The sequence below is a fragment of the Tachyglossus aculeatus genome, chromosome 21, assembly GCF_015852505.1.
Source record: "Tachyglossus aculeatus isolate mTacAcu1 chromosome 21, mTacAcu1.pri, whole genome shotgun sequence".
NCBI classification, from domain to species: domain Eukaryota; kingdom Metazoa; phylum Chordata; class Mammalia; order Monotremata; family Tachyglossidae; genus Tachyglossus; species Tachyglossus aculeatus.
The window spans coordinates 68,793,069-68,820,554 of NC_052086.1; the positions used below are offsets into that span (position 1 = coordinate 68,793,069).

Consider the following 27,486-nt stretch of genomic DNA (forward strand, 5'->3'; position numbering starts at 1 on the left):
AGACTGTGAGCCCCCTGTGGGACAACCTGATCACCTTGTAACCTCCCCAGCGCTTAGAACAGTGCTTTGCACAGAGTAAGCACTTAATAAATGCCATCATTATTATTATTAGTAGTAGTAAGCACTTAACAAACGTCATCATCATTATTATTATTAGAAGAGTGCTTGGCACACGATAAGCGCTTGACAAGTACCATGATGATGATGATAGTAGTAGTAAGCACTTAACAAACGCCATCATCATTATTATTAGAAGAGTGCTTGGCACACAGTAAGCGCTTAACAACAAGTACCATGATGATGATGGATGATGATGATGATGATGGTTACAGTGTGCAGAGCCCTGTACCAAGCGGTTGGGGCCCTGCTGCTCCGCCCCGTGCCCGGCCTCTGTGACGTGCCCGGAACCTGGAATTCCCGCCGAGCCGGGGCTGGGATCGGGATCGGGATCGGGATAGGGATCGGGCCGGGGCCGGGGCAGAGGTTGGGGGGCTGGGCCGCCCTGCCGGGCCCTGGGCAAGGAGGGAGATGGCCCGGACCCCGCCCCCAACCCGGGGGGCGCCCCGACACGGACCGGACAGCGGTAAGAGGGGAAAGGCTCCACCGGGGTGGGGGGGGGACCCTGCCCCTGCCCCTGCCCCTGCCCCTGCCCCTGCCCTGCCCCTACCCCCTGGCCCTGGCCCTACCCCTGCCTCTGTCCCTGCCCCTTTCTCTGCTCCTGTCCCTACCTCTATCCCTGCCCCAGCCTCTTTCTCTGCCCCTGCCCCCTTCCCCTACCCCCGGCCCTGTCCCTGCCTCTGCCCCTGGCCCTGCCCCTGCCCTACCTCTGCCCCTGGCCCTGCTCCTTTCTCTGCCCCTGCTCTCTGCCCCTGGACCTGGCCCTGCCCCTGCCTCTTTCTCTGCCCCTGTCCTACCTCTGCCCCAGCCCTGCCCTGCCCTTTTCTCTGCCCCTGCCCCTTGCACCTGCCTCTGCCCCTGTCCCTTGCCCCACCTCTGCCCCTGTCCCTGCCCCTTTCTCTGCCCCTGCCTCTTTTTCTCTGCTCCTGCCCCTTTCTCTGCCCCTGCCCCCTGCCCCTATCTCTGCCCCGTCCCTGTCCCTGCACCAGGCTCTTTCTCTGCCCCTGCCCCTGGCCCTGGCCCTGCCCCAGGCTCTTTCTCTGCCCCTGCCCCCTGCCCTACCTCTGCCCCTGCCCCAGGCTCTTTCTCTGCTCCTGCCCCCTGCCCTACCTCTGCCCCTGGCCCTGGCCCTTTCTCTGCCCCTGGCCCTGGCCCTGCCCCAGGCTCTTTCTCTGCCCCTGCCCCCTGCCCCACCTCTGCCCCTGCCCCAGGCTCTTTCTCTGCTCCTGCCCCCTGCCCTACCTCTGCCCCTGGCCCTGGCCCTTTCTCTGCCCCTGCCCCTGGCCCTGCCCCAGGCTCTTTCTCTGCCCCTGCCCCCTGCCCCACCTCTGCCCCTGCCCCAGGCTCTTTCTCTGCTCCTGCCCCCTGCCCTACCTCTGCCCCTGGCCCTGGCCCTTTCTCTGCCCCTGCCCCTGGCCCTGCCCCTTTCTCTGCCCCTGGCCCTGGCCCTGCCCCAGGCACTTTCTCTGCCCCTGTCCACTGCCCTACCTCTGCCCCTGGCCCTGCCCCTTTCTCTGCCCCTGCCTCCTGCCACTTTTAGACTGTGAGCCCACTGTTGGGTAGGGACTGTCTCTATATGTTGCCAATTTGTACTTCCCAAGCGCTTAGTACAGTGTTCTGCACATAGTAAGCGCTCAATAAATACGATTGATGGTGATGATGATGATGCCCCTGCCTCTTTCTCTGCCCCTATCCCCGGCCCTGCCTCTGCCCCTGGCCCTGCCCCTGCCCCCTTCTCTGCCCCTGTCCCTGCCCCTGTCCCTGTCCCTGTCCCTGCCCCTGCCTCGTCCCTGCCTCGTCCCTGCCCCTACCCCTGCCCCCGTCCCTGCCCCTGTCCTGTCTCTGCCCCTTCTCAACTGGGAGCCCGTTGGTGGGTAGGGACCGGCACTATATGTTGCCGACTTGTGCAGCGCTTAGAACAGTGCTTTGCACATAGTAAGCGCTTAATAAATGCCATTATTATTATTATTATTATTGCTTCCCAAGCGCCTGGTACAGTGCTCAGCACACAGTAAGTGCTCAATAAATACGATTGAGTGAATGAATGAATGTCCACACGTTTTGTTTTGTTGTCTGTCTCCCCCTCCTGGAATGTGAGCCCACTGTTGGGTAGGGACCGTCTCTATATGTTGCCATCTTGGACTTCCCAAGCGCTTAGTACAGTGCTCAGCACACAGTAAGCGCTCAATAAATACGAATGAATGAATGAATGAATGAAATACAAATGAATGCCCCTGTCCCTGCCCTGTCTCTGCTCCCATCCCACCGTTGGGTAGGGACACTCTCTATATGTTGCCAACTTGTACTTTCCCAAATGCTTAGTACAGTGCTCTGCACACAGTAAGCGCTCAATAAATACGATTGATTGATTACCCCTGCCCCTGCCCCTCGTCCCGGGGGTGTGGGCACCCACTCTGTGAACGGGGAGGCCCCTTGTGCCCTACCGCAGTGGCTCCCCAGAGCCCCAGACTGCTCCTCAGGGCCCCCCTTTCTCTCTGCCGACCACTCCTCCCCCTCCAATAAGCCTTAATAATGGTATTTCATTCATTCAATCCTATTTATTGAACGCTTACTGTGTGCAGAGCACTGTACTAAGCGCTTGCGAAGTGCAAGTTGGCAACATATAGAAACGGTCCCTACCCAACAATGGGCTCACAGTCTAGAAGGGGGAGACAGATGACAATTAAGCACTTACTATGTACCAGGCACTCCCCATAATAAGTGCTTACTATGTACCAGGCACTCCCCCCCACCACCAGGAAGCCTTAATACTGGAATTTATTAAGTGCTTACTATTACTACTACTAATAATAATTTTGGTATTTGTTAAGCGCTTACTATGTGCAAAGCACTGTTCTAAGCGCTGGGGAGGATACAAGGTGATCAGGTTGTCCCATGTGGGGCTCACAATCTTAATCCCCATTTTACAGATGAGGTAACTGAGGCACAGAGAAGTTAAGTGATTTGCCCAAAGTCACACAGCTAACAATTGGCGGAACTGGGATTTGAACCCATGACCTCTGATTCCCAAAACCCAGGCTCTTACCACTAAGCCACGCTGCTTCTCCTCCAAAAAGCCTTAATAATAATTATTATGGTATCTGTTGTTAAGTGTTTACTATGTGCTGGGCACTCCCCGCCCACCTCCAAAAAGCCTCAATAATAATTATTATAGTATCTGTTAAGCACTTACTATGTGCTAGGCACTCCCCACCTCCAAAAACCTTAATAATGGTATTTACTAAGTGCTTACTATGTGCCAGGCACTCCTCCCCCTCCAAAAACCTTAATAATTATTATTATAGTATCTGTTAAGTGCTTACTATGTACTAGGCACTCCCCCCCCAAAAAGCCTTAATAATTATTATAGTATCTGTTAAGCACTTACTATGTGCTAGGTACTCCCCCCCTCCAAAAAGCCTTAATAATGGTATTAGTCATTCATTCATCCAATCGTATTTATTGAGCGCTTACTATGTACTAGGCACCCCCTCCCCCTCCAAAAAGCCTTAATAATTATTATTATAGTATCTGTTAAGCACTTACTATGTGCTAGATACTCCCCCCTCCAAAAAGCCTTAATAATGGTATTTATTCATTCATTCATTCAATCGTATTTATTGAGCACTTACTGTGTGCAGAGCACTGTACTAAGCGCTTGGGAAGTACAAGTTGGCAACATATAGAGACAGTCCCTAACCAACAGTGGGCTCACAGTCTAGAAGGGGGAGACAGAGAACAAAACCAAACATATTTACTAAGTGCTTACCATGTTCCAGGCACTCCCCCCACCCCCACAGGAAGCCTTAGTAATAATAATAATAATAATAATAATAATGGCATTTATTAAGCCCTTACTATGTGCCAAGCACTGTTCTAAGCCCTTGGGTAGATACAAGGTAATCAGGCTGTCCCACATGGGGCTCACAGTCTTAATCCCCATTTTACAGATGAGGGCACTGAGGCCCAGAGAAGTGAAGTAACTTGCCCAAGGTCACACAGCAGACAAGTGTCGGAGGCGGGATTAGAATCCATGACCTCTGGCACCCAGGCTGTAGCCACTAGGCCATGCTCTTCTCTTCTCCCACTCAATCAATCAATCAATCGTATTTATTGAGCGCTTACTGTGTGCAGAACACTGTACTAAGCGCTTGGGAAGTACAAGCTGGCAACATAGAGAGGGTCCCTACCCACAGTGGGCTCACAGTCTAGAAGGGGGAGACAGAGAACAAAACCAAACATATTAACAAAATAAAATAAATAGAATAGATATGTAGATATCTATTATGTAGATATCTATTATCTATATGTAGATAGATATGCACTCCCTTCTGCACCGCTCCTATTTACTCCTTTATTCCTCTTCTCTCCCTTCCCCATGGTACATATGTATATATCTGTATATAGTCGTCATTTACTTATTTATTTATCTATTTATTTACATTAATGTCTGTCTCCCCCTCTAGGCTGTGGGCTCGTTGTGCCTCAGTGGAAAGATCGCGGGCTTTGGAGTCAGAGGTCATGGGTTCAAATTTCGGCTCCTCCAATTGTCAACTGTGTGACTTTGGGCAAGTCACTTAACTTCTCTGGGCCTCAGTTACCTCATCTGTAAAATGGGGATGAAGACTGTGAGCCCCCTGTGGGACAACCTGATCACAGTGCTTTGCACATAGTAAGTGCTTAATAAATGCCATTATTATTATTATTAATGCTTTATACACAGTAAGCGCTCAGTGAATATTATTATTATTAATAATAATAATAATAATGGCAGTACTTAATAAACTCTTACTAATGCCAAGCACTAAGTGCTGGGAAAGATACAAGATGAGCAGGGCAGACACACTCCCTGTTTTTTAGTACAGTGCCTGGCACATAGTAAGCGCTTAATAATATAATAATAAAAATGTTGGTATTTGTTAAGCGCTTACTATGTGCCAAACACAGTTCTAAGCGCTGGGGGAGATACAAGGTCATCAGGTTGTCCCACGTGGGGCTCACAGTCTTCATCCCATCACAGTCTTCATCACAGTCTTCATGGAGAAGCGGTGTGGCTCAATGGAAAGAGCCCGGGCTTTGGAGTCAGAGTTCATGGTTTCAAATCCCGGCTCCGCCAATTGTCAGCTGTGTGACTTTGGGCAAGTCACTTCACTTCTCTGGGCCTCAGTTACCTCATCTGTAAAATGGGGATTAAGATTGTGAGTCCCACATGGGACAACTTGATCGCTTTGTATCCCCCCAGCGCTTAGAACAGTGCTTTGCACAAAGTAAGTGCTTAACAAATTATTATTATTATTATTATCTCCATTTTACAGATGAGGGAACTGAGGCACAGAGAAGTGAAGTGACTTGCCCAAAGTCACCCAGCTGACATGTGTGGGAGCAGGGAGCCATACAGCTTCTCTAATGCCGCTTAACAAATACCATTCTTATTGTTACACCGGACTCACAGTCTAAGGAGGAGGGAGAACGGGTATTTTACCCCAATTTTCCAGAAGAAGAGACTGAGGCACAGAGAAGATGAGTGACTTGCCCAGGTGTTTGATCCGCCTGGAGACGGAATTTGGATGGGGATGATTGGGGGAGTTTCCATGGGGAAGGTTCAGTTGCGGGTCTCCAACTATCCCGGACTTTGGATCTGGGCCTGAGCTTTAGGGAAGATTTGGTTAGCGGCTTTCTTCACTTTCCTTGGTTTAGTGGGGCGGAAAAAAGACAACCTGCGAGAGGTCCCGAGGTGGAACATATTTAGGTTCAAATAAGTTGCTCCTCGCAGCTTGGATACTGCCTGGGGCAGCGGGAGGGGATTTGGTTTTGATCTTTGCAAAGAGGCTCTGCTCCTTGCCAAACCTGTTGGGGAGAGCAGTTAGCAAGGCCATTGTTGGCAGGGTGGAGAGGGCTTCACCCTTCCTCGGGCCTTCGTATGTAATCTTTTTGCTCCCCGGGTGTTAAAAGAAAATGCTTATTTAAAACCTACTATAGCCTATGATGATAAAGAACTGATTCCCGTGAACCCATCCCAGATTTTTAAATTGGGAAAACTCCCTCCCCGCCTCCAACCAGCCAGCTGCTTATTCACTTTCTTACACCTACTTACTGCCTCTTTACTCACCCATGGCCTGTCAATCAATCAATCAATCGTATTTATTGAGCGCTTACTGTGTGCAGAGCACTGGACTAACTGCTTGGGAAGTACAAGTTGGCAACATATAGAGATAGTCCCTACCCAACAGTGGGCTCACAGTCTAGAAGGGGTAGACAGAGAACAAAACCAAACATACTAACAAAATAAAATACATAGAATAGATATGTACAAGTAAAATAAATAAATAAATAAATAGAGTAATAAATATGTACAAAGATATATACATATATACAGATGCTGTGGGGAAGGGAAGGGGGTAAGATGGGGGGGAAGGAGAGGGGGATGAGGGGGAGAGGAAGGAAGGGGCTCAGTCTGGGAAGGCCTCTTTTTGCTCCCTGGGTGTTAAAAGAAAATGCTTCTTTAAAACCTACTGTAGCCTCTGGTAAAGAACTGATTCAGTGAACCCTTCCCAGATTTTTAAATTGGGAAAACTCCCTCCCCACCTCCAACTCATCCCAGCCAGCTGCTTATTCACTTTCTTACACCTACTTACTGCCTCTTTACTCACCTATGGCCTGTCCCGGGCATGAAGCCTCCCCTCCCACTTCCTTCTCCCTCGGGCGCATGAGGATGCATGGCCAAGCACACCTTTCCCACTGGTGTCATCCATACGAACCGCCATCAAATTCAATCTGAAAAAATAATCTGAATCTCCTAGATAATAGTAATTGTGGTATTGGTTAAAGCACTTGTGTGCCAAGCATTGGGTTGGACACAATCCCTGTCTCACATAATAATAATAACCTCATTAATAATAATGATGGCATTTTATTAAGTGCTTACTATGCGCAAAGTATATAGTATATATATATATATGTTTGTACATATTTATTACTCTATTTTACTTGTACATATTCTATTTATTTTATTTTTTTACTTGTACATATTCATTCTATTTATTTTATTTTGTTAATATGTTTTGTTTTGTTGTCTGTTTCCCCCTTCTAGACTGTGAGCCCTCTGTTGGGTAGGGACCATCTCTATATTTTGCCAACTTGTACTTCCCAAGTGCTTAGTACAGTGCTCTGCACCCAGTAAACGCTCAATAAATACGATTGAATGAATGAATGAAATGCAAAACACTGTTCTAAGTGCTGGGAAAGTTACAAGGTGATCAGGTTGTCCCATGGGGGTTCACAGTCTTAATCCCCATTTTACAGAAGAGGTAACTGAGGCCCAGAGAAGTGAAGTGACTTGCCCAAAGTCACATAGCTGACAAGTGGCGGTAGAGATTTGAACCCATGACCTCTGACTCCAAAGCCTCTGCTCTTTCCACTGAGCCACGCTGCTGCCACATGGAGCTCCAGGTCTCAAACCCCGTTTTATAGATAACTGAAGTACAGAGAAGTACCTCAGTCCTCCCCTCTAGACTGTAAACTCGTTGTGGGCAGGGAATGTGTCCATTTATTGTTTTAGCGTATTCTCCCGAGTACTTCGTACAGGGCACTGCACACAGTAAGTGCTCAATAAATACGACTGAATGAATGAAGTGACTTGCCCGAGGTCACACAGCAGACAAGTGGTTGAGTCAGGATTAGAACCCACAGCCTTCTGAGTTTCAGGCCCAGGCTCTATCCACCACCCTAGATCTGCAGCTACGTGTGAGCTCCAGAGTTGTGGTACCCAAAAACTCCCAAGCCCCTTCAATCAATCAATCAATCGTATTTATTGAGCGCTTACTGTGTGTAGAGCACTGTACTAAGCACTTCAATCAACCAGTAGTATTTGTGTAATACTTACTATGGGCAGAGACTGGAGTTAGCATTTTGGGAAAACAAATGGTATTTATAAAGTGCTTACTATGTGTCAAGCGCTGGGGTAGGTACAATTTAATTAGGTTGGATACGGTCCCCTTCTTATTTAGAGTTTACGTTTCAATCCCAATTATACCAGTGAGGTAACAGGCCCAGGTAAATTAAGTGTCTTGCCCAAGGCCGCACAGTAGACAAGTGGCAGAGCCAGGTTTAGAAGCCAAGTGCTCTGACTCACAGCTCCGTGCTTTTTCTGTTAGACCAGGCTGCTTTTCAGCACCTGGGGTGGATCAGTAGAGTATGTTGACATGATCCCTGCCCTCAAGGAGCTTCTCTGCCAACTTCATTTGGAGTTCATGGAGAGGTGGTGTGGATTTTGTGGAGTATCTTTCATCATCACTGTATATGCAACTAAGTGTAGTAAGAAGCTCTTGGGAAAATGCAATAGAAGCAAGACACGGGGGTTGTGAGGACAAATCAATCACTCAGTGGTATTTATTGAGCACTTACTAAGTGCAGAGCACTGTACTAAGCACTTGGAATGTCAGCTGTGTGGCTTTGGGCAAGTCACTTCTCTGTGCCTCAGTTACCTCATCTTGTAAAATGGGGATTAAAACTGTGAGCCTCCCGTGGGAATCACCTTGTAACCTCCCCAGCGCTTAGAACAGCGCTTTGTACATAGTAAGCGCTTAACAAATGCCATTATTATTATTATTATTATTAAAAGTATAATACAACAGAATTGGTAGATGGGATCCCTGCCCAGAAGGAGTTTTGGGAGTCAGAAGGTCATGGATTCTAATCCTGGCTCCGCCACTTCTCTGCTGTGTGACCTTGGACAAGTCACTTCGCTTCTCTGGGCCTCAGAGACCGCAACTGTAGAATGGGGCTTGAGACTGTGAGCCCCACGTGAGCCCCAATTTGCTTGTATCCACCCCACGGCTTAGTATGTAGTAGACACTTAAATACCGTAATTATTATTACAATCTACAGGCGGGGACAGGCATTAAAATGGATTTTTGGAGAATCTCAAGATTAGGAATGGGGGAAATAGGAGAGTGTAAGAATATTTAAATAACTACTGTGGGGCTGGAGATTCAATCAAAGTGCGTAAGGATCCACAGCCAAGTTCTTAATTGGGTACAGAAAGCATGTTGGCTTTAGAGGAATAAAGTGTGTGGGCTGGGTTATATTAGGAAATCAGAGAGGTAAGTAGGATGGGGAGAGTTGATTGAGTGCCTGAAATACGAGTTTCTTTTTGATGAGGAGGTATATGGATGACAACTGGAGGCTTTTGAGGAGTGGCCAGCCTTGGGAGTCAGAGGTCATGGATCTAATCCCGGTTTTGCCACTTGTCAGCTGTGTGACTTTGGGCAAGTCACTTAACTTCTCCGGACCTCGGTTCCCTCAACTGTAAAATGGGGATTAAGATTATGAGCCCCACGTGGGACAACCTTGATTACCTTGTATCCCCCCAGTGCTTAGAACAGTGCTTGGCACCTAGTGAGCGCTTAACAAATACCAACATTATTATTGTTATTATTGAACTCTTAGGAAAATTATCTGTGCAGCAGATTAGGGAAAGGAAACAGAGGTCAATTAATCAATGGTATTTATTGAGCCCTTATTATGTGCAGAGCACTGTACCAAGCACTTGGGAGAGTTTATTATTATTAAGTGCCATTGAGTCATTTCCGATTCATAGCGACTCCATGGATATACTTTCTCCAGCACGTCCCATCCTCTGCCATAATCTGCAACCTTTCTAATGGTTCTTTCGTTATTGTTGTTATGGTCTCGATCCATCTAGCTGCTGGTCTGCCTCTTCCACGTTTTCCCTGGACTTTTCCTAGCATTAGTGTCTTCTCCAGAGAATTAGTCCTCCTGATTATGTGTCCAAAATATGGTAATCTAAATCGAGTCAATTGGCCTTCCAAAGACCACTTTGGTTTAATTTGCTCTAAAATTCATTTATTTGTCTTTTGGGCAGTCCAGGTTATTGACAAAAGCCGTCTCCAGCACCACATTTCAAAATAAGGGATGTTCTTAATATCCTGGGAGGGTACAATACAACAAAATTAGCGCACATGTTAGTAATTTACAAGAGACAATTTAAAGATATGTACGTAAGTTCTGCGGGGTTAGGGTTGGGGTGAATATTAAATGCACAAAGGTCACAGATCCAAGTGCATAGATGATGCAGAAGGGAGAGCGAACTGGGGAAAAGAGGGCTTAATTGGGGAAGGTCTCTTGGAGGAGCTATGACCTTAATAATGCTTCAAAGGTCGGGGGAGTGATGGTCCATTTTTTTTAAAAAAAAGGTATTTCTGAACGTTTCCTAGCATGCCTACACTTTCCTTCAACTGCTTGGGAAAATTCAACAGACTTGGTAGATATGATCCCTGCCCATAAGAAAGGATCTTATAGTTTACAAGGGAGACAGACATTATAATAAATCATAGGGGAAAGATAAAGGGCCTTCTGGGGAGCCCCAAGGGAATGGGCAGATCAAGGATTTAGGGTTGTGCAGTTTGGTTTGTTGTCTGGAAGGGAAGGGAAAAGAAAAGATAAGATCTTGGAGAAAGAGAGGAAATGACTTTTCAAAACCTTTGTTGTAATCCAGCAGCCAAAGCACACTCCAACAATCTGTTGGGTCCCAGAAGAGCAGAAAATAATCTGGCTCTGAATCTCTGGCCTTGAGGTTTGGGTACATGTCCTCCCCTGTCCCTCAAGGGGCCCTGAGGTCCTGCCTTGTCCTTGACCAAAAGGGAAACTTGTGGCTGGACTGTTGGGTTGCCAAAAGAGCGAGTGAGCCAGAGCCTTTCATCGCCTCAAGGCAGATAGCCAGAACTTGGGGTAAGTGGGTAGGGAACTCAGTAATCCTTGGAGTAATAATAATAATAATGATGGTATTTGTTAAGTGCTACTATGTGCAAAGCACTTTTCTAAGCGCTGGGGAGGTTACAAGGTGATCAGGTTGTCCCACGGGGGGCTCACAGTTTTAATCCCCATTTTACAGATGAGGTAACTGAGGCACAGAGAAGTTAAGTGACTTGCCCAAAGTCACACAGCTGACAGTTGGTGGAGCCGGGATTAGAACCCATGACCTCTGACTCCAAAGCCTGTGCTCTTTCCATTGTGCCACGCTGCTTCTCGGAGTAATACACCATGAGCGAAACTGTAAGCTTCTTGAGAGCAGGCATCCTGTCCACCAGCTCCGTTGTATTATACTCTCCCAAGAGCTTAGTACAGTATTCTTCAGTTCATTCATTCATTCAGTCGTATTTATTGAGCGCTTACTGTGTGCAGAGCACTGTACTAAGAGCTTGGGAAGTACAAGTTGGCAACATATAGAGACGGTCCCTACCCAACAGTGGGCTCACAGTCTAGAAAAAATACCACTGACTGACTGGAAAGGGAGTCCATTTAGTGAAGACTGTGAGCCCACTGTTGGGTAGGGACCGTCTCTATATGTTGCCAACTTGTACTTCCCAAGTGCTTAGTACAGTGCTGTGCACACAGTAAGCGCTCAATAAATACGATTGAATGAATGAATGAATGAAAGGGGAGAATGGGCAGGAAGGAGGAAGTGGTGAGCAGGGCAAAAATGAGAAACATCTCTTGCTAGGATGTACAGACATTTATTTGTGGTATTTGTTAAGCACTTACTATGTGTCAGGCACGCTACTAAGTGCTGAGGTAGATACAAGATAATTGGATCCCACATCCCACTCTGTCCTACCTAATAACTTATATCTACTCCAATCAATCAATCATATTTATTGAGCGCTTACTGTGTGCAGAGCACTGTAGTAAGTGCTTGGGAAGTACAAGTAACAGTGTTTGATACATAGGAAGTGCATAACAAGCACCTTAAAAGTAACAGGTATTGAATCCCCGTTTTGCAGATGAGGGAACTGGGGCACAGAGAAGTTAAGTGACTTGCCCAGGGTCCCACAGCAGGTACGAAGTGGAGCTGGGACTAGAACCCAGGTCTAAGGTTGAGGCGTTGAGTAGGCACTTAATGTAGACATCCATAATTCATTTTAATGTCTGTCTCCCCTTCTAGACTGTAAACTCCCTGCGGGCTGGGAACATACCTACCAACTCTGTTGTCTTGTACTCTTCCAAGTGTTTAGTACCATGCTCTGCACACAGTAAGTGCTCATTGAATGCAGTGGATCGATTGATGGATTGAGCAGTGGGGGAAGGGGACAGAGCTGCCCAGCTCACCCTGTAGCCCAGTGTGGACGCAAGGAATCCTCAAGGGTCTGGACAAACCGCGTGCCATAGCCAGAGCGCAGGTCACCTTCTTCCTTCTCCTTCTCCCCCTTACCGGCCACTCAGAGAGGGTTGCATTTCATTCATTCATTCAGTCGTATTTATTGAGCGCTTACTGTGTGCAGAGCACTGTACTAAGCGCTTGAGAAGTACAAGTTAGCAACGTATAGAGACGGTCCCTACCCAACAGTGGGCTCACAGTCTAGTTGCACTCACCCAGAGCTGTCCTGGGCTCCCTGCAGGATCAGCATGGCATAATGGCCCCATAATGGCATAAGCAGGCCTCTTATGCTTCTTTCTCTGGGAGGGGGGGGACTTGTTTCCTAAACTTTTCCGGTAGTTTGGAAAATGCAAATCATCCCCTTAGAGGTGGATTAGCTTGTATCCTCCCCAGCGCTTAGAACAGTACTTTGCACATAGTAAGCACTTAACAAATGCCATTATTATTATTATTATTATTAGCTCCACCAATGAACCCACATAGTGCTGCTCTTCACAGTGGAAGCAGGGAAGAATTGGGATATGAGCTAGCTCCTTGCTCTAGAGCGACTTTTCCTGAATGTTAGGAATGGAACTTTTAAGGGATGGGGGCTCGAGGCCTTGGATCTTCCTCTCACCCTTCAGTGTAATCCCAGCTCTGCCGCCTGTCTGCCGCGTGACCTTGGGCAAGTCACTTCACTTCTCTGGGCCTCAGTTACCTCATCTGTAAAATGGGGATTAAGACAGTGAGCCCCATTTGGGACACGGACAGTGTCCAGGCTGATTACCTGTGATCTAGACTTCTAGACTGTGAGCCCATTGTTGGGTAGGGACCTTGTCTATATGTTGCTGATTTGTACTTCCCAAGCGCTTAGTGTAAGCGCTCAATAAATACGATTGAATGAATAATGGGTAGAGCATGGGTCACGGGGTCTAATCCCTGCTCTGCCACTTGACCTAAGAGTGTGAGCCCCATGTGGGACAGGGACTTTGTCCAACCTGATTAACTTGTACTTACCACAGTACTTGGCACATAGTGAGCACTTAACAAGTATTATTATTATTATTATTATTATCGTCTACTTTGGGCAAGTCACTTAATTTCTCTCTGCTTAGGTTTCCTCATCTGTAAAATGGGGATTAAGACTGTGAGCCTTATGTGAGAAGCAGTGTGGCTTAGTGGAAAGAGCACAGTCTTGGGAGTCAGAGGCCATGGGTTCTAATCCCTGCTCCGCCACTTGGCAGCTGTGTGACTTTGGGCAAGTCGCTTAACTTCCCTCTGCCTCTGTGCCTTCTCCCCCTTCTAGATTGTGAGCCCGTTGTTGGGTAGGGACCGTCTCTATATGTTGCCAACTTGTACTTCCCAAGCGCTTAGTACAGTGCTCTGCACACAATAAGCGCTCAATAAATACGATTGAATGAATGAATGAATGAATGAACGTGCCTCAGTTACCTCATCTGTAAAATGGGGATTAAGACTGTGAGCTCCACATGGCACAACTTGATTACCTTGTAACTACCCCAGCGCTTAGAATAGTGTTTGGCACATAGTAAGCCTTTAACAAATACCATCATCAACACCCTCCTGATTTGCTTGAATACGCCTGAGTGTTTAGTCAGTGTCTGGCATATAATAAGTGCTTAACAGAGACCATAGAAAATGCAGGAGCAACTTTGGGTAGGTATGATAGTCCAGGAGCCTTCCAACTGGTCTGGCAGGGAGGGATGGAAGCTGCATTTCAAGGATCAGGACAAAAAATGATTCAGAGGCAGCTCAAACCTAACTTGCCTCTTCTTAATTGATTCTCAGAAGGTCAGAGGCGGAATGAGGCCTTTCATCTCCTCCTTAAGCAAGGGCAAACCATGGAGCTGATGGACTGAAAAAGTGATCCAGAGCTTCACAAAGGAAAGCGGGAGCTCTTAATGCAGATGACTAGAGCCCAGGGCCTAGCATTCAAATGTAAATTAAACTGCAAAATCCCCTTGTGTAAAAATCAATTCAAATTACTCCTCTTGGAGCAGGTCTTGACACAGATGGGGCCTTGTCTGTGTATCCCAAAGGGAAAAATCCATATATTTAGCTCCAATAGAGTTGTGCCAGGTGTCAGAGTTTTGAAGCCAGGATCCAAAGAAGGCACTGAGTAAATGCTGCTGTTACACATTTTATCGTAGCGAGTGAGGCCAGTTACTGGTATTTGTTAAGCGCTTACTATGTGCAAAGCACTGTTCTAAGCATTGGGGAGGTTACAAGGTGATGAGGTTGTCCCAGGGGGGGCTCACAGTTTTTAATCCCCATTTTACAGATGAGGTAACTGATGCACAGAGAAGTGAAGTGACTTGCCCAAAGTCACACAGCTGACAGTTGGCGGAGCCGGGATTTGAACCCATAACCTCTGGCTCCAAAGCCCGTGCTCTTTCCACTGAGCCACACTGCTTCTCATCATGGCTGAGAAGCTGGTGGCTGGGTCATAATGGAGGATGTATTCCAATTGAGTGTTATTTAATGCCACCCGTGCATGGCCCTCTGAACAAATTCATCCACCCGGATGAGCCTCCTGGGAGAAACCCTAGTGAATACTGGGGAGTTAGATGGCCACCTTCAGGAGGGCAGGACCTGTTTTTTGTTTGTTTCTTTTTTTAATGGTATTTGTTAAGCACTTACTATACGCCAGGCACTGTACTAAGTGCTGGGGTCGTCCCATATGGTGCTCACAGCCATAATCCCCATTTAACAGATGAGGCACAGAGAAGTTAAGTGACTTGTTCAAGGTCACACTGCAGACTGAGATTAAAGCCCAGGTCCTTCTGATTCCCAGGCCGGTGTTCTGTCCACTAGGTTCTGCTGCTTCTCTTTTGCTGTCTTTCCTCCCTTGCTGGAGGAAATAAATTTTTTTCATAAGCAATGGACTAGCTGTGATCTCTGACAAGTGTTTTTATTATTATTATTAATTACTATTAGTAAGAAGAATAATAATTAAGTACTATGTGCTAAACACTTAACTGCTGGAGTATAGAAAAGATAATCTGCTAAAAAACGGTTCCCAAAACCAGGAAAGGCCCACAGTCCAAGTGAGTGAGGTCAGACCCATAAAGGACAATAAGAATGCATTACAAAAAACAACAAAAGCAAATTAAAAATTCAACAGTCCAAATTAAAAACATTTCTTATGACTGGGGGTCATTGCTAGCCACTTCCTTTGAGAAAGAAGGCACAATGGGGCTTCAGAGAAGGCCCTGCTTCATACTTGAAAGGATGGTATTCTTTGTTTATAGCCCTTCATTGTCTTCTGTGATGTAGGGAAATAACTATGCACCCAGGATGATTGGAGACAGAAAGCAGAAAGGATCCTGTTAGGGCTGTCTTAATGAATGAAAGGACAATCAATTAATCAATGGTATTTATTGAGCTTTGACTGTGTGCAGAGCATTGTACTAAGCACTTGGGAGAGTACAGTAGGATAGAGCTGCTAGGCATGACCCAAGCGCTTAGTACAGTGCTCTGCACACAGTAAGTGCTCAATAAATACCATTGAATGAATGACCCCCACCCAGAAGGGCTGCCGAATGAGAAGCAGCCTGGCCCTGTGGAAGGAGCATGGGCTTTGGAGTCAGAGATTGTGGGTTCAAATTCTGGCTCCACCACTTGTCAGCCGTGTGGCTTTGGGCAAGTCACTTCACTTCTCTGTGCCTCAGTTACCTCATCTGTAAAGTGGGGATTAAGACTGTGAGTTCCCGTGGGACAACCTGTTCACCCTGTAACCTCCCCAGCTCTTAGAATAGTGCTTGGCACATAGTAAGCACTTAATAAATACCATCATTATTATCATTATTATTAGTGGATAAAGCACAGATTTGGGAGTCAGTCAGTCATATTTTTTGAGGGCTTACTGTGTGCAGAGCTCCGTACTAAGCACTTGGGAGAGTACAGTGCAACAATAAACAGCCCAAACTTCTCTCTGCTGCCCGGATGACTTTTGTGCAAAAATGTTCAGGACATGTTTCCCCACTCCTCAAAATACTCCAGTGGTTGCCCATCCAGCTCCGCATCCAACAAAAACTCTCCATTGGCTTTAAAGCCCTCAATCACCTCACCACCTCCTTCCTCACCTCGCTACTCTCCTACTACAACCCAGCCTGCACACCTTCTCACTGTGCCTCAATCTCGTCTATCTCCCGGCCGACCCCTCAGCCAAGTCCTGCCTCTGGCCTGGAGTGCCTTCCATCCTCAAATCTGACAAGTACTCTGCCTGCCTTCAAACCCTTATTGAAGGTACATCTCCTCCGTGAGGATTAATCAGGAGAGGCTTCCTGGAGTAGATAGGCAGGGGAGGTACCCACGTTAGCTAGTTGGCATTTATTCTCCTGTAGCTTACCGAAGATACAACCGTGTGTGACTTCTTTGGTCTGAGCCGCAAAGAGCCTGAAATCTTGCTATATTGCTTTTGTGTTGATTTCATCTTTGTCTCGTATTTTTGTTCGTCATTCCTCATGTGTCTGCCACCCACATCCCACCCCATTCTAATTCTTAGATTTGTGTCTGTACTCATCTTTGTGTTCTTTTTCCAGTGCTTAGTTCAGTGCTTTACTCATCATAAGTCCTTAATAAATACTATTCCTAGCGCTTGGGAAGTACAAGTCAGCAACACATAGAGACAGTCCTTACCCAACAGCAGGCTCACAGTCTAGAAGAGCGGTCTCTTATTAAATACTATTCCTAGTACTGTGACTTTGCATAGGTGGCAGCTTTGATATCTTTGGTGGGCAGAATTGTACTTGCCTCTCTTATTATTATTATTATTATTTTACCATCATCATCTTTATATTTTGTAAGAGCTTGCTATGTGCCAAGCACTGTTGTCAGCACTGGGCTAGATACAAATTAACTATGTCAGACACTGGTCCTGTCCCTCGTGGGGCTCAGTCTAAGAGGGAGGGAAATCAGGCATTGAATTCCCATTTTCAGATGAGGAAACCGAGATACAGAGAAGTTAAGTGACTTGCCCAGGGTCACACAGAAGGGAATAAAAACCAGCTCTTCCAACTCCCAGGCCTGTGCTCTTTCCACTAAGCCATTCAGCTAGTCACAGGTAAGTCAAACAGTTCATACCAACATACTTTACTGGCCTGGTCAGGTCGCCATCAACAAAGACTTGCTATGGTACGTGATTTCCTACTTTCCTGCTTGATGTCAGGGCTTCACTGTCATTTTGATCTGGTTTTCCGCCGCAGTTCACCAGGGAACTGTTTTCTCTCTCTGGCTGTTTTCCCAGATATTTTCGCTCCAGAAATGGATTCCTTGGCTCTGCCCACTGTGGCTTTTCTACAACAACTGCCCAGTTACCGATCCATCGTGAGACGGAGGATGTCTATGACTGGGAGAGACCAGCAGAAAATCATCCTGCAGAGGCAGGAGACAGCCGAGGTCAGGACTCCATCGGAAGATTTGAGGGAGGCGAATAATTTCAGAGGACAGTCAATAAGAGAATTTGCGATGAATATCTCTGAGAAGAGGAGACTGAGGTTTGTTCAACAGTCATCTTTCAGCTGCATAATAAGCTTTTCCAGAGGTGCTGCGACGGGACGTGGAAGTCGGAACGGAAAGATTATCCTTGCCTCCTTAACAATAAGGCTTTCCAAAATTGATTCACGTTCTGAATTTTTTTTGCTGAAATAATAATAATAATTGGTATTTGTTAAGTGCTTACTATTTTCCAGGCAATGTACTATGTGCTGGGGTGGACACAGGATAGTCAGGTTAGACATAGTTCCTGTCCCACGTGGGGCTTCCAGGCTCAATTCCCATTTTGTACTTCCCAAGCGCTTAGTACAGTGCTCTGCACACAGTAAGCGCTCAATAAATACGATTGATTGATTGATTTTACAGATGAGGTAGCTGAGGCACAAAGAAGTGGCACAGAGGCACAAAGAACAGCAGACAAGTGGCGGAACCGAGACTATGACCTTCTGGCTCCAAGGCCTGGGCTCTATCCACTATGTCATGCTGCTTCTCCCTTTAAATTAAATTAAATTAGATACTGAAGGTGGAGGAAAACCATTCTTCCTGGATGACAGGCTGGGTCGAGGGTGTGACACCTGCCCCAGGTGCCATTGAAAAGTATTTTAGTGTTGCTGTTATTATCACAGTAAACACAGTGGACAAAGCACTTTAATAGATGCCCAAGGGATTACACAAAGCAATTAAGGCAGGATCCCTGGTCCCTAATGGGCTCATAGGCTGATGGGGAAGATAGGCAGATAGGACAGAGAGAATGTGATCAAAATAAGAAAGCAGGTTAAAATTAAACCAGTCAGAAATAAGAAATATTCATTCATTCAATCATATTTGAGCAATTACTGTGTGCAGAGCACTGTACTAAGCGCTTGGGAAGTACAAGTCGGCAACATATAGAGACGGGTCCCTCCACAGCAATGGGCTCACAGTCTAGAAGATATGAGTGAGTTAGGGGCAATCTTCAGGCATTTCATGCTTTAGGTGAAAACCTTAGTTGGGTGAAAGACCACCACAGTCTCCACAATAATAACAATAATAGTAATTGTGGTATTTGTTAAGAGCTTACTACGTGCTAGGCACTGTACTAAGCGCTGGCGTAGATATGGGGTAATCAGTCCTTGTTCCACACAAAGTTTACAGTCTTAATCCCCATTTTACGAAAGAGGTAACTGAGGCACAGAGAAGTGAAGTGACTTACCCAAGGTCACACAGCAGACAAATGGGGAGCTGAGATTAGAACCCAAGTCCTTCTGATTTCCAGCCGCATGCTCCATCCATTCAGCAATGCTGCTTGGCCATGCCGCTTCTCTTCATTGGTCTAATCCAGTACTGGACGTTAATTGGAAATGGCCTCAGTTCAGCTCCAGAATAAGAAAAGGGCATTTGAATATCTTCAAGATTGTCTAGAATTCTTTCCTTTGGAGTCAAGATTCTTGGCGCCATTTATATTTATTCAGTAAACTGGGTAGCCCATCCACCCACACCACTCTCACAGCAAGCTCTCATCAGGGGTAGGGATGTCACTATCCAGAACACCCAGCCTGCCAGTATATCAGGTCACAATCAGAACTTGAGACCGATTCATTTAATTCTGGGCTGATAAGCTCAAGATGGATTTTAGATCACACAACTTTTTCCATCTGTACCCTTCACAGAATCAGTCATGAGTCTGCTCAGGAAGCTTGAAGATGATCCAGTAGGTATAAAGGAGTCATAAAGATTTTTAATTTAACCAAACTTCCAATCACCCATCTGCTCACTGTGGGAAGGGAATGTGACTGTTATATTGTTATATTGTACTCTCCCAATTGTACAGTGCTGTGCACAAAGTAAGCGCTCAATAAATACGATTGACTGAACAACCCCAGGGTGTAGTGTTGAGCTAGTTATTGTAAAGAATAGTCACAGTTAATGCTCTTAGGGAGCCTGCAATCTAGTAGGACAGTGTAAGGCAGAAAATTTATAATCGTGTTGAAACTAAGAGATTGACACTGTAAAGAAAGAGTGCTAATGTAGAGCAGTTTCTTGGAGGAGATGGACTGTGAATTGCAATTTAATAGGAGGGGGAATCTATAACATGTTAGATAGTAGACTGGAGAGAGGTTCCATGCTTTTCTGGGCAGCCTGAGCTTGGAGGTAGGAAAGGGAGGGCAGAGGCGAAGGCAAAGATGCGACTAGAATGGAAAATAGAAATATGTGCATTGTTAATAATAATAATTACAGTGTGGTTAAGCACTATGTGTCAAGCACTGCTCTAAGCTCTGGGTTAGATAAGAGTTAATCAGGTCAGCCATAGACGCTATCCACATGGGGCTCACACTCTGAGTAGGAAGGAGTAGGATTTAATCCCCATTTTACAGTGAAGCTGAGTGACTTGCTTAACGTCACAGAGCAGACAAATGGTAGAATCAGGATTAGAACCCAGTTCCTCTGACTCTAAGGATGAAGTCAGTTAACTGGATGAAGTCGGGGTTATGTATTTATGATCTTTCTCTGGACATATCTACTCCCACACCCAGAAGTGTTACTTGTGAGCTCTAGAACCAAGTCTCGGGCTGAAAGTCCTGAGGAATCAGACCTGAGGAAGTCTGTCCTCTCTGGCCTTCTGCTATGCTGTTTTACAAGAAGACTTGAGTTCCTGTGGCAGCCCAACTATTGTCGATTGAGCCAATATTTATGTAAAGTATTGTTGGGAATAAAGTAATGAATAAAGACATGCATGTCCTCTAGGCAGGTATACAAAAGATATTTTAAAAATTCAGAAGATTATATTGATACTATTTTATGACATTGTGTCACAGTATTTTTGTGTCTTAACAGGCTGTATATAGTAATCTTGTGTGAGAGATTTCTAATAGAACTGCGTTCAGAATTGATTCCAGCATATAATAAATCCTGAACATGTTAGAATTATTAATGCCATTATTATTGTTTTCTTAGGGAAATTCAGGAGACCCAGACCCAATATTTATCTGAATGGGACCAGTGGAAACAGTACAGCAGCAAGTCGTGGAAGAAATTTATAGATGAAGCTAAGGAGCTGTCGTCTCATCTGGAGCTGTGGAGGAATGACATTCGCAGTATTGAGGGTATTGGGGTCGAATGTGTGATTTTTGGGGATGACCAATGAATGTGGCCTTGGGGTGGTAGGAGGGATTTTTGTCAGAGCACCATTTCGAAGATTTTATGCTCTGTGATACTCACTTTGCCTTACTGTGGTGCATGAATCCAGTCAGGAGGCTGAGGTGCTAGGAGATGTGAGAAAGGGCTTTACCTGCCAAATAATAATAACAATAATAATGGTATTTTTAAGTGCTTACTATGTGTCAAACACTATACTGAGCATTGGGGTCAGTTGAAGATAATCAGATCCAAGATGGGACTCACAGTCTAAGCAGAGGCAGAACAGTCATTGAATCTCCATTTTGCGGTTGAGGGAGCTGAGGTGTAGAGAAGTTAAATGACTTACCCAAGGTCACACAGTAGACCTGTGGCAGAGCTGGGATTAGAGCCCAGATCCTCTGGCTCCCAGGCCCAAGCTCTTTCCTAGGCAATGCAAATAACGATGGCATTTATTAAGCGCTTACTACGTGCAAAGCACTGTACTAAGCGCAAATGACTGGGAATGTCTTTCAGAGCCGGGATTGGACCTGGGATTGCGTTCTAGACCAGTTTTCCTACGAAGTCACCGTATGACCTGAGCAGGTCACTTCACCTCTCTGAGCCTCAGTTTGACCTTCTGTAAAATGGGGGTGATAACCCCTGCCCCTCACTCCCAAGGATGATGTGAGGTTAAAATGAGAGAAAGCACTTTGGAAATAAAAATGGATAATAAAGATGAAGTATTATCATTATCATTAACCCCTTCAGGCTCAGAGGACAAAATACCCCTTCCGGACAGACTGTCTCTAAAGTATCCTAGTCGAATGAGACTCCAGCCTTAAAGAATACCAGAAGACTTTCCACAACCTATTGGAAACATTTTCACGTGTCTCCGAAGAGAAGCAGCATGGTGTAGTAGATAGCGCGTGGGCCTGGGATTCCGAAGGTCATGGGTTCTAATCCTGGCTCTGCCACTTGTCTGCTGTGTGACCTTGGGCCAGTCACTTCACTTTTCTGGGCCTCAGTTACCTCACCTCTAAAATGGGGATTGAGACTGTGAGTCCTACGTGGATGGGGACTGTGTCCAACCTAATTTGTTTGTAATCACCCCAGCATTCATTGATTCATTCATTCAATTGTATTTATTGAGTGCTTACTGTGTGCAGAGCACTGTACTAAGCGCTTGGGAAGTCCAAGTTGGCAACATATAGAGACGGTCCCTACCCAACAGTGGGCTCACAGTCTAGAAGGGGGAGACAGACAACAAAACAAAACATATTAACAAAATAAAATAAATAGAATGGTAAATATGTTCAAGTAAAATAGAGTAATTAATCTGTGCAAACATATATACAGGTGCTGTGTGGAGGGGAAGGAGCTAAGGCAGGGGGGGAGGTGGAGGAGGAGAGGAATGAGGGGGCTCAGTCTGGGTGACCCAACACTTAGTACAGTGCCTGGCACATAGTAAGCGCTTACCAAATAACATAATTTTTCCCCCTCTTTTAAAGAGCTCGTTATTATCCTGGAGCTTCAGTGAGACTAGCTTGCTGGTTTCTCCAGATTCGAGACCTAAATAAGGCTCCACACCCAGCCTGGCAGTCTGCAGAGAATCTTGTGCGATTTGGGCTGGTTTCAAGCTGGGGCAGGGTTGACTGTTGTGTTGTACTCTTTCAAGTGCTTAGTACAGTGCTCTGCAAATAGTAAGCACTCAATAAATACCATTAGTTGATTGATTTGACTGTAATAGTGGAGAAGCAGCGTGATCTAGTGGAAAGAGCAGGAGCCTGGGTGACAGAAGGACCTGGGTTCTAATCCCACCTCTGACACTTGTGTGCTGTGTGACCTTGGGGAAGTCATTTATCTGTGCCTCAGTTCCCTCATCTGTAAAATGGGAATCAATAATACAAGTCCCATGTGGGACATGTAATGGGTCCAACCGAATTAGCTTGTGTGTTCCTCAGCACATATTACAGTGCCTGGCACATAGTAAGCACTTAAATACATAATACTAATAATTGAAAAGTTTATCCAGATCATGGGGATCTGAATGAAGGCAGTGTAGAATATTGGAGAAAAGAAAAAAAAAAGCTCAGAAAGACAAACAGAGTGGTCTTGGCTTGTCTGAGATAGCCATACCTAGTTTGTTTAGTTATTTAAATTTGTCTCAGTTCCAATTAATTAAGGCAATCAGATTTCTCTGCTGGTGGTGGAAAATGCATGTTTATGGCTCTGTTTTCCAGGAAAATTTGGCACAGGGATTCAGTCTTATTTCTCCTTCCTGCGGTTCCTGGTGGTTTTGAATTTTGTCATATTTCTTGTGATGTTTGGGTTTATTATACTCCCGATCATTATTTCTAAGCACGGGGTTATTGAAAGCAGTTTTGTGTCATCTCCTCCTAAAAATGTGGGTAAGTATTTGGAGCGGGGAGGGAGCACTTTTCATTATGAGTCTGGGGGCAAATAAGTGGCAGTGATTTGGGGAGTGGAGGGCTGAGGAGACCGGGAGGGGACAGGCTTCAAAGAGCTAAGTTAGAAAACCGCAAGTGGGGTCTTTTCCACCCTGACTGGAAACTCTCAGTCAGAGCCCTGGAACAAGGAAGTCTTGGAGTTGAGTTGCAAAGCTGTGGGGACTGTAAGCTCGTTACGGGCAGGGATTCTGTTGTATTGTACTCTCCCAAGCACTTAGTACAGTGTTCTGCATGTAGTAAGTGCTCAATAAATGCCATTCCAGTGGCTTGGACAGGTACCGGCCAGGGGGGTGAACTTGGGATGGGGCTTTGAGAAGTGATGATGTCCAGGAGGTGAGGTTTACATGGTGGTGGCTCCTCATTTGCCCTCATGACTGTCCCAGGAGCATGCTGGCGGGTAGAAAAGTCCCCAGCACTGAGTCCAGATGAGAGTCACAAAAGCACCTCATCCAGTGCCTGATAGAGGGAGAAGAAACTCCAGCCCATTAGCCTAGTTGGGCTGAGGGGAACCTCTGGCATGGCTCTGGAGCCCATTGGGAGCAAGAGAAACCCTGCTGGATGTCTAAGCCAGGCTAAACCAGAGGGTCACAATCCACTGGTAGGGGACCAAAGGTGGAACTGCCATCTTAGCTCTGCTTCTGGCTCCCATCCAGCTCCAGGAGGTGGGGTGGGCCAGGTGGCTCTCCCCCTTGCCCAAAAAGCTGTGGAATTGCAGTCAATCAATCAATCAATCAACCATATTTATTGAGCGCTTACTGTGTGCAGAGCACTGTACTATGCGCTTGGGAAGTACAAGCTGGCAACACATAGAGACGGTCCCTACCCAACAGTGGGCTCACAGTCAATGGTTCTTCCCACAATTCCTATTCCAGGGAAGTGATCGTCCCCTTTGCCCCCTGTGAGTTCGTAGCCCTAGGTAAGCCTCTTCTAAACCCTTTGCTCTTTCAAAATGACACCCCTGTTCTCCAGGGGAAGGTTTTGGTGTCTGCAAAAGCCTTAGGTGTGTTAGAACTACAAACACTTTGAGATTAAACGGGAAACAAAAGCTTGATCTCTGAGTTACCCCCTTCTGTAATGTATTTTTCCTTTGGCAGAACCTCATTGCACAGTGTATAGAGTTGTGAGCAGTGGACTCATTTATTTCTACAGCTACATAATAGACTTGCTTTCTGGTACAGTAAGTATTTAAATTAATTATCTGTTTGTGTTCTAGAACAACCCAGAGCAGGGGTTTTTCCCAGGGAAAATAATTTTCTGAATTTTTGTTAAGGATTATTTATATCACCTATGAATCAGCAGGTTGGGTACAGGCCAAAATTCTTTCTCTCTGCCCGTGTTTATAAATGGTGTTCCCCTGACCCCGCTATTGCCATTCTCCTCCAGTACCGTTCCCAGTCTTAGTGGCTTAGTGGATACAGCACAGGCCTAGGAGTCAGAGGACCTGGTTTCTAATCCCGCCTCTGCCACGTGTTTGCTGTGTGACCTTGGGCAAGTCACTTTATTTCTCTGGACTTCAATTACCTCATCTGTCAAAATGGTGATAAAGAGTGTGAGCCCCACATGGGACAGGGACTGTGTCCAGTCTGATTGACTTGTATCGACATCAGTGCTTAGAACAGTACTTGGCACATAGTAAGCACATAACAAGTATCATAATAACAATAATAATAAAATTAAAGGAACCCAAGTACTGGTCTGCAACAGTCAGAGTTGTCCAACCGCACTGACAACTCTGGTTAAGAAAAAACAAATCAACCTCCAGCACCTACTTTTAGATTGCAAGGTCTTTGAGGGCCCGGCTGAGTTGTATTTATTCTTTATTAAGCTCGTTTTGGGCAGGGAACGTGTATCAACTCTGTTATATTGTTCTATTGTACTCTGTCAAGAACTTAGTACAGTGCTCTACACACAGTAATTGCTCAATAAATATAATTGACTGATTTTTATATTCAGCCACACATGCATGCACTTTAGGGAGAACTTCATTATTCTGAGGCAAAGGACTACTGTATATTATATCCTTCCCCAGTGTTTTTGCACATAGTACGTGTTCAAAAAATAAATTGGAGTGAATGAATGCAAAGTTAACTGAATTCTCCTAGATTTGCATCTTAATTTCTTTAAGACCTCCTGATCTGTAGTGAGTATGGCTACCTTTAAAAAGTTGTTTCTTCTATTTGGTATAGCAATCCTGAAGCCAACCCGGATATTTTATTATTTCTTTCAAAAATGGCATCATAAAGTCAAAAAACACTAAATTCTTTTAAAAATTTTCATTTATGTGAAAATATATACTTATGTTTATGTACCTTTGTAATACACTTGAGGAAAAACCTTAATGAAACATATTAAAAAATGTGTTGTAGGGTTGGGAAACTTATCCACTATATCAACTCCAATTCTGATCCTCTTTAGCCAGTATTCCTTGACTATGGGAAATGCACTATTTTCAAAGATATTTAAGCATGCCATCCTAAACAGCCTAAACAAATGTCAAGTAATTACTCTGAGTTTCTTCTTGACCTGTGAAATAAGTGGTCTTTTCATCCTGCGGCACTCCATTATACCGCTTATTTAATGACTCAAGCAAAACAAATCCTAAGAAAATGTTTGGTGTAGAGAAAACTACTTTGTGGATTCATGATTGAGAAGTTGTTTTGTAGAAAAGCAATGTGGCTCAGTGGAAGGAGCACGGGCTTGGGAGTTAGTTGTGGGTTCTAATTCCGGCTCCTTCACTTGTCAGCTGTGTGACTTTGGGCAAGTCATTTAACTTCTCTGGGCCTCAGTTACCTCATCTGGAAAATGGAGATGAAGACTGTGAGCCCCACATGGGACAACCTGATTAGCTTGTATCTACCCCAGTGCTTAGAACAGTGCTCGGCACATAGTAAGCGCTTAACAAATACCATAATTATTATCATTATTGCTCTGTGAGGGAAAACTCGATATTGATTGATTGCATCAATCAAGTTTTATGAGTTGCTCGTTGTAATGTTTGGGGCTTTGACCGTTGAAAATAGATGAGCTTGGTAGGACTTGTGTCTCTCATGACAGAGAACATTCTGAAACAGGGCAGTTTAAATGACACGCGCCTATTTTGGAAAGTACCAAAAAAAGGAAACGGGGTGTGGGAATCAACCTTGGCATACAGTGCCCTCTAATGACCACCATTGATTTCCAGCCCCAATAAATACTAAGAATTTTAAGTGTCTCAGTTTTACAACACATCAATTTTGCCTTTTTTATGGTATCTCTTAAGTGCTTACTATATGCCAAGCACTACACTAAGCCCTGGGGTACATACAAACTAATCAGGTTGCACACAGCCCCTGTCCCACGTGGGGCTCACAGTCTTAATCCCCATTTTACAGACAACTTAAGTGACTTGCCCAGGGTCACACAGTAAACAAAGTGGCAGAGCTAGGATTAGAAGCCTGAGATTACAACACCAGCCTCCAGTATGGAGCCATTTGAAGGGGCGGGAAGCATGGGACTACGGGGAAATGGGGAAATAATTTCAAAAGCCCATGATGGAGAGAGGAAAAGTTTAAAAGGGACTGAGAGGAGGGGATAAGGAGGGAGTGGGGGTTGTTGCCTGATCGCTAGGCAGAGACCGAGGAGGGTCAACACATCAATTTGACTCCCAGTGAGGTGAGAGTTGGCTAGCATATCATGGAAGCTTTCTCAAACAGAAGTCAGTTATAATAGGTGTACTGAGTAGTTGTACAAAAGACCTCAATCATGAGCGGTCTTTTGGTGTGTGGGTGTGGATGTGGGCATCTATTAAAATACCAGGCTGATTAGAATTGTGCCATTCTATACTTTGCCATGCAAACTATTTGGATAACTGAGGCCAGAAGGGAGCCATCCCTGAATGCTGCTGTGGTGTAGAGAAGGCCCTCAAGTCAGTGTACTAACTTCGAGGCGAGACCTTTAATTTCTTTATTCTCTTTGGCCTAATTTTGGGAAAGAGCACTGGGCTGGGAATAGGGATAGCTGGGTTCTAATCCCAACTCCACTACATACCTGCTGCGAGACTTTGGGCAAATCTCTCTTCTCTTTTGCCTCAATTTCCTTATCCTTATCTCAGTGGGAGACTGTGAGTCTGTAGGTGTAATCCGAGTATTTTGTACC

At 45.5% G+C, this 27,486-nt stretch overlaps 1 protein-coding gene across 2 annotated transcripts in view; it reads left to right on the forward strand.

Moving 5' to 3' along the window:
* The first annotated feature begins 516 nt into the window (after window positions 1-516).
* TMC7 (transmembrane channel like 7) overlaps window positions 517-27,486 on the forward strand; it is a 44,788-nt gene continuing 17,818 nt past the window's right edge. For both annotated transcript variants that reach the window (XM_038763852.1, XM_038763854.1), the window contains exons 1-5: window positions 517-583; window positions 17,541-17,790; window positions 20,723-20,871; window positions 23,125-23,292; window positions 24,447-24,529. In XM_038763852.1, the coding sequence (XP_038619780.1) occupies window positions 529-583; window positions 17,541-17,790; window positions 20,723-20,871; window positions 23,125-23,292; window positions 24,447-24,529 (705 nt within the window). In that variant the 5' untranslated portion in view covers window positions 517-528. The remainder of the gene's footprint in view (window positions 584-17,540; window positions 17,791-20,722; window positions 20,872-23,124; window positions 23,293-24,446; window positions 24,530-27,486) is intronic.